The sequence below is a fragment of the Crocodylus siamensis genome, chromosome 2 (genome assembly GCF_052110815.1).
Source record: "Crocodylus siamensis isolate JL-2025a chromosome 2, ASM5211081v1, whole genome shotgun sequence".
Lineage (NCBI taxonomy): Eukaryota > Metazoa > Chordata > Crocodylia > Crocodylidae > Crocodylus > Crocodylus siamensis.
The window spans coordinates 115,411,470-115,418,637 of record NC_143396.1 but is presented as its reverse complement, the minus strand read 5'-3'; the positions used below and the strand labels follow the sequence as shown (position 1 = coordinate 115,418,637).

The window sequence follows — 7,168 nt, the reverse complement described above, 5'->3', positions numbered from 1 at the left end:
GGAGCTGATGTTGCCATCAAACAGCCCCGAGTCACTGCCCTTCGCTACCCCCCTCTTTCGCCTGGCCCAAGCTCTGGCTGCGACACGTGCTATGTTGTGTCCGCATAACAGAGCCTGCTATGTTGTGTCGGCAGCTGCTTGCTTCCAATAAAGCTTGAGCATTCAACAAAAAAAAAAAAAAAAAAAAAGCAGCGAGCGGAACTGCTGCTACGCCACCGAGCAAAACCATAAAGACGACGGCTAGAAAACCGACCCGCTACCCAGCACGCATGCGCAATGAGCACTGCAGCTGCTCTGTTGCTAGAGCCTTGGTGGGCAAGGAGCCCGCATGCGCAGTAGCGGGAGCAGCATGGCGGAGGCAGAGTGAGTACAGCTGGGGGAGGAGGAGGATCCGCCTCCATCCGCGGGGCAGGCGAGGTCTGTGGGGCGCGACCGGGCGCCGGGAGGGTTGTGGAGTTGCTGCCGCCGCCCGTGGGGCCAGAAGGACCCCCCCGCCATGGGCTGGGCTGAATGGAGCGGGTACTGCGGGGCTCTGGGGCCTGCAGCTGCGGCCTGACGGGTTGTTCTCTCTTTGCCTTGGCCTTAGACCCAAGCCGAAGATCCCGCGGGTGCCGGAGAACTTGCTGAAGAAGAGGAAGGCGTATCTGGCCATCAAGGCCACACAGGCCAAGCAGGCGCTGCTGGACAAGAGGAAGGTTAAGATCCAGCCACACGAAGCCTTGTCTGGGATGATCTAGCTGGGATGGTCCTGCTTTGAGCAGGGGGCTGGACTTGATGACCTCCTGAGGTCCTTTGTAACCCAGTTTTTCTGTGATTCAAAGGTAGGGGCAGGCATGCCATGGGAGCACTGGCGTTGTCACCCTCTCCCCCGGTGTGAGTGGGCTCTGACACCTGCTCTGTCCCCAGTGCTTGGCCAGAGGGAAAGCTCCCAAGGTGGACCGTACTCGGAAGCACTTGGCATGCAACCAGTTGCTCAGTGCCCTGGTTGTTGGGCAGGTGATGTGGAGACTTGTTGAAGGATGTTGCAGTGTGAAAGGGGCTTGCTGTCTTCTGTGATGCAGTAATGTGTGTGGGAGGAGCAGGGGATAAACAGCTAAGAGTCAGATTCTGTAACTCTTCTACTGGGGAGCATCACTTCATGAACAGGCCTCTGAAATCAAATATTCAGCAGGGGTTGCACAAGCCTGGCTAGGCTGCTTCCAGTACTTGGGCGAGTAGCAGGGTTAGAGCTAGTTTAGGTATTGACGCATGGCACTGTATTGTCCTGCCCAGAGGAGCAGATATAGTTGACAGGCTGTATGGCAAAGGCTGTTTGCAGGCTTGATGGGGTGCTTTTTTTTCTGCATGGCTTATGTGGTGCACAGGGGGGGAGTTACAGTGCTGCAGCCTGTCAACACGATTAGGGCTAGATATCTGTTCTTAAGTACTTTAAGAGCTCTGTTGCTGTAGTTTGTATGTGCCATAAGAACTTTTAAAAATCTTGCATGGGCATCCCAGAAGACGGGGCTGGGATGGACCTAGCATGGGCATATAATTTATCTTGGTGTCCCAAGGCAGGATCACCTATTTGTCTGACGTGCTCTTAAGTCCTCAATGATGGGGAGTGTACGAACTCCCTTAGGCAGTCTGTTCTAGTGCTTAATGATTAGGGGTCTACTCCATTCGTGATTTTGCAGAAACTGCCAAATCTGAGATTTGTCTGCAAAATCAACTTCCATTCAGCACCAAGGAGTGGAGCTGCACAATCTTTCCTCCTTCCAGGAATCTTTAATATCCTTAGTTTAGGCATTGGGATTAGAAAACATAAGTCATGTCTTGGGTTTTGAGTACATGTAACAAACATCTGAGGGAACTGAAGTGTTAGGAATGTCATAGATTTCATAGACATTAGGGCTGGAAGGGACCTTGAAGATCATCAAGTCCAGCCCTCTGCCCCAGGGGGAGGAAGTCCACTAAGGTCAAAGGATCTCAGCAAGATAAACATCCAAACTTTTCTTGAATGAGTCCACAGTAGGTGCCTGCACCACCTCTGGAGGGAGTCTAGTCCAGGCCTTGAGGGCTCGGACAGTAAAGAAGTTTTTCCTTATGTCCAGCCTAAAATAGTCTTGGAGGAGTTTATGACTGTTGGTCCTTGTTATCCCTCAGGGCACTCTGGTGAAGAGACGTTCCCCTAAATCCTGATGCACACCCCTTTTGTACTTATTGGCAGCCACCAGGTTTCCCCTAAGCCTGAACTTTTCCAGGCTGAAGAGTCCCATGGCTCTCAGCCTCTCCTCATAAGGCATATTCTCTTGCCGTCTAATAACAGAAAAAAAGAGCCTGGGCCCACACAGACACTTGGCCCAGCCCATAGCTGACAGGATTCTATAGGCGTGGGATTTCTCTGATGTGTATACTTGGTATGAGCTGGTAACAGTGTCCCGGGAAACCTTCATAAGACCCGGTTCTCAGTTCCCGAAACGTTACCAGATTTAACCTGTTCATATTGAAATTCTCTATAAGTGCTTTGACCTGAATCTTTGTGGTAGACTTGAGACAAAAGGCTGAGGGAGATTTTGGCAAAATAATCTATGCCAAAAAATGCTGCTGCTTTTAGCACTTTCAGTGCAAAACACTCGCCCTGGTCAGAAATTTTTGTTGGTATAGGTTTCATGAATTTAAATAATATTGTGTTTCCAATTTGGCCTCGGTTCTAAATTTTTTCTGCCTCTTCTTTGCTAAAAGGCAGTGAGGAGAGAGAGGTTAGAGTTTCTTGACTTTTAGCTGCAAATGTCTTTTCCCCGATGCTATGGATTTGCAAGCAGGGTTTGTGAATTGTGATCTTTTTCTTTCTGCCCTTAGAATCAGAAGGGGAAACAGATCCAATTCAAACGTCTTGAAACATTTGTTAGAGATTCACGGCGCAAACACCGAGATGATGTCCGTCTCAGGCGTATGGAACAGAGGCCTGGGCAAATGGTTCTGCCCCAGGGACACAAGCTGGCCTTTGTTGTACGGATTGCAGAGTAAGGAATTCTTTTTATGCATTTTTTGTGCTTATTATCTCTACTTGCCATCTAAATCTCTTGATTTTCCATTTGCACTGTGGAGAAAAGCTGAGGCTGGAGGTAACTGAGAGAGGTGACTGCAGGAAACAGTATCGCTCTCTTCCTGTGTGGGAAAAGTACTGTCACTGATTATGGTTTTTCTAATACAGGATTAAAGGAGTGAGTTTGAGAGTACGAAGAGTCATAGAAATGCTACGGTTGAGGAAGATTTTCAGTGGCACGTTTGTTAAGCTGTGCCCATCCTCACTGAAGATGCTGCGGATTGTAGAGCCATATGTGGCATGGGGGTAAGTACTCCTCTGACTTTCATAATAGTCAGTCATAAACTTCTGTAAATATTAATATTTAGTGTCTTTCTAATGTAATTTTCTTTCTGGTATAGCGATATAATAAAATCATACTATAGCATGATGCTATGTTATAGGACCATGGCTCTTCCAATGTAATCCTCAACTTTGGCATTTAGATAATTATAATGCATGTTATAATTCCTTTTTTGCATGCTGGACTGCACAGTTCCCCTCAACCTCTGGAATAGTAGCGTGGTAGGGAAGATCCACTTTGCTCTTTGCTAGTGTTAAACCACAAATGTTTTGGCACAGGTATCCTAATCTGAAATCTATACGAGAACTCATCCTGAAACGAGGTCAAGCAAAGATCAACAAGAAGAAAGTTCCTTTAACAGACAACACTGTAATAGAGGAGCACTTAGGTGAGGAAGAAGACAGAGGCAGTGAACTCAGCAAAGAGGGGGATTGTAAAGTCTGTGGGTTTGCAACATGACGGGGGGCAGTAACTAGAAGGTAGCAAAAGATTTCTGTGTTTGGGAATACGGAGGTGGTCATGTGAGGCACAGAAAGATTTTACATGTTTCTCCTTCTTAATGGGTACATATTTGTTCTGCAGGAAAGTTTGGCCTTATATGCCTGGAAGATCTCATTCATGAAATCTACTCAGCTGGTCAGCATTTTCGAGAAGTTAATAACTTTCTGTGGCCATTTTATCTTTCGGTGGCTCGCCATGCCGCACGTAACAGAGTGGGTTTCCTAAAGGAGATAGGCTCAACAGGTTGCCGAGGCGAAGGAATTAATGAACTTATACGTCACCTGAACTAACTGGGTGAGGAGTTGCCACTTCCCTCTTACAAAACCCAGGTGGAACATCATTTTACTCTCTCAGATTTCTTTAAAATATTCTTGTGGGGCCTTATTAGTGGGTGGGGATTTCTTTGTGTTTAGCCCTTCACCATGCAGAAATGACCATCAAAGCAGGAGGAACTGTGAAAGGCTTATAGGGAAATGCTAGCAGCCTGTCAAGTGTGCAAATACTTGTATTGCGAGCAAAGCATTTGGGGATCTCCTAGGCATTGTGTAAATAAGATGTGATAAACTGATATTCTTAGGCCCTCTACAGTATTTTCCTTTTTAGCAATCAGTAGTCCAGTTGAACATACATTTGGAGGCTATATGTTGTCTTAAAAGAAAGCTAAAAAAGCTCTCTCTTTCTGCTTTCTAGGATTTATCTGAAGGTGTTTTGATGGCTCTTTTCTTCCCTATGTACATCTCTTCTTGGTCCTGGAACTACTTTACATAATATTACAATTCTTTTCTGGAAAATGCACCGAGGATGGAGATGAACTCAATACTGAGCCTTCTACCAGGAAAAAGTGAAATTTGCTGTCAAATGCAAAAAAGGAGTGACTTGCCATTGCTGGAAGCAGTGCTTTCTTCAATCTCATTACTAAAACAAACACTTTTACTGTTCGTTTTATATCAGCTGCCTTCTGTGGGATCCATTGTCTTTGGAATGCCCTTGCATGAGTTTATATTCTTGTTACATATAAATGATTGGTGGCTTGCATCTGAGTATCTTGTGATACAACCTTCCCAAACAGAATCAGTTTCTCTAGTGATGCTGTACTTGCTGTAGATGTACGCTTCACTCCTTGGTATCCCAGTTGCTTGCTAAGACTTGTATGTGTCCTGGTACGCAGTGAAGGCTGAGAAGCATAATGTTTCTCAGACTGCTGCCGTGCAAGCCCCCAGGATAAAACAGTCTTCATAGACAGTTCTTGAATTTTTGAAATACCTAGATCATATTGAAGTGGAATCTCTGCTAATGGATGATGGGATGGCTTTCAGATTCTGCCAAATTCGGACTTCAAAGGACTTAAGTTTTTTCCTTTTAGGAAAATAAAGTTGACTACCAGTTTAGTATTAATATAGAGAGAACATATGGACTGTCTCATTCAAATTTCAAATAAATATATTTTTAAATCAAACTCTAGATTATTGAAGGAATGTCTATACACAGCATATTATTAATTTAGAAAGGCAGATTTCTGCAGTGCAACTGAGCAGCTGCTCATGTTAAACTAGGGAGTTTGATTTCCCTTAACCTAGGTAGTAATGGCATAGAAAATAGAATAGTTCACTGACTACTGTGTAAAATTAAAGTGGGGTTACATTTGTTGGAGGGGATTATCTTTGCTGACTATTGTAGACATTGAATTCCATAGTTAACGTAGCAAAGGAAGCTCTGAGTCTGGCTTGCTAGTCTTGCCTAGTATTAATAGAAGGAGGTGAAGAGTCCTGCTGTATTTCTGTAAAAATGTTTTTTTTCTCATGTAACTTCAGCATTAACTGTTGCATGGATAATTTTTGCCATGAGTTGAAATCAGAGTTTAGGTTTTAGTGAATCTGGATTTGAGATGCTCTCTCTTCCTTTTGATTGCAAATTTAATGGGTTCTCCCCTCAATGCCCCTCCCTGTACCTTGTGTGTTAGAAGTAGACTTTATCCTGATCATTTTGAACAGACACATTGCTCAAAAGTCTGAGTTCAGATTTTAAGTTCTTACAAGCTCTTGGGGGAAAGATGGACTAGTTCATACTGAAGTAAGGAGGAATGCATGTATGCCTCTTGTGGTCTTGAGCAAGCCATTCCCCCTCCCCCCTCTGTGTGTGTGTGTGTGTGTGTGTGTGTGTGTGTGTGTGTGTCCTATATATATAGGATGATATATAGACAATATATAGATATATACATGATATATCTATATGTATATAGATATAATCTTAAAACTAGCTGAAGTAGGCATTAACCATAATATATTGAGCTTACAGAACATACTGAAGTATTCTAAAGATCCCTCTTAGATTTGTTTAAATTTTTAGTGAGCAGGAAGAAAAATATTTGTAAAAATCTACAGACAAGGACAAAGTTGGAGATGAGAAAACAATGATATAGAAAAAATAAACAGGGTAATTCAGAAAACAGACAAGTTGGGAAAATACTGTGGAATGGCCATAGCATGAAAGCGCTATATATATATATATAGGATACAAGTCCAAAGGCTATTGGAGATGTACTATATTTGTACTCGTACTGGGGACTCCTACCAAGTATGCAAATGTTACTTGTGTTTTGATTTACCCCCCTGGCCCTCCTCTTCCCCTCATAATCCTTATACCAGGACATTTCACACATTTTAAGAAACCGTCTTTTCTTGTTGCTTGTTACAGTTTGCTTTTTTTCACCCATCATGTTAACCACTCAAAACCTTTTTCGTTGTTGAATAGTGACATTAGAAAACCTAATGGAGATGTATTAATCAATAGGTTTATAGCCTTAACTCTTGTAAGGCCTAAACTACATAGAGAAATTACATCAGTTTAATTTTAGATTGGCTTTTAAACAAAGACAAAGCCTTGAGCTCATAGTCTTTCACATTTTAAGACTAGTTTATTCGGTTATACGTTTATCTTGTTTGTTTGGAATTGGCTGAAGTTTAATTCAAGTTAAGTATCCCCAGCTGTCTTGAACTGACTTACTGGTTTAAAATTACATCCCATAGTGAAATTATGCACTTTTGTAGACAAGCCCTGGAGTTTTCTGGTGGGTGGTTTGTTTGTTTTTTTCCCCATTTGCTGCTTCTATACAAGAACTGAGACTGGGAAGGAAAAATTATCTTCATTTGCTTGTTATGCAAGCAGGGTGCTGGGCTTAAGATCTCAGTCTTTTCCTTCTTCCCTTCTCACATCACAGTAGTTGAGGGTTTGACTAATGTAAGACCTAACGTAAAATTCAGACACAAAATTGAGCAAATGCACAACAGTTTTTGTAA

The 7,168-nt window shown here is 43.2% G+C and overlaps 1 protein-coding gene across 2 annotated transcripts; it reads left to right on the top strand.

Moving 5' to 3' along the window:
- Positions 1–232: 232 nt before the first annotated feature.
- RPL7L1 (ribosomal protein L7 like 1) lies at positions 233–4,810 on the top strand. Of its 2 annotated transcripts, none has more exons than XM_090036629.1 (7): positions 233–363; positions 587–695; positions 2,842–3,005; positions 3,197–3,334; positions 3,650–3,759; positions 3,954–4,201; positions 4,563–4,810. In XM_090036629.1, exons 1-6 carry the CDS (start codon positions 329–331, stop codon positions 4,160–4,162), a joined length of 765 nt encoding a protein of 254 aa, XP_089892755.1. In that variant the 5' UTR covers positions 233–328; the 3' UTR covers positions 4,163–4,201; positions 4,563–4,810. The 2 variants fall into 2 exon arrangements, with proteins under 2 accessions (XP_089892755.1, XP_089892753.1); XM_090036627.1 differs by having other exon boundaries at positions 234–363; positions 3,954–4,166.
- Positions 4,811–7,168: the final 2,358 nt, after the last annotated feature.

Coding starts and splice junctions, on each gene's coding strand:
- RPL7L1 (XM_090036629.1), top strand. CDS start 329: ATGCGCAGTAGCGGGAGCAGCATGGCGGAGGCAGA. Junction 364..586: donor AGCAGCATGGCGGAGGCAGA/GTGAGTACAGCT, acceptor CCTTGGCCTTAG/ACCCAAGCCGAAGATCCCGC. Junction 3,335..3,649: donor GAGCCATATGTGGCATGGGG/GTAAGTACTCCT, acceptor GTTTTGGCACAG/GTATCCTAATCTGAAATCTA.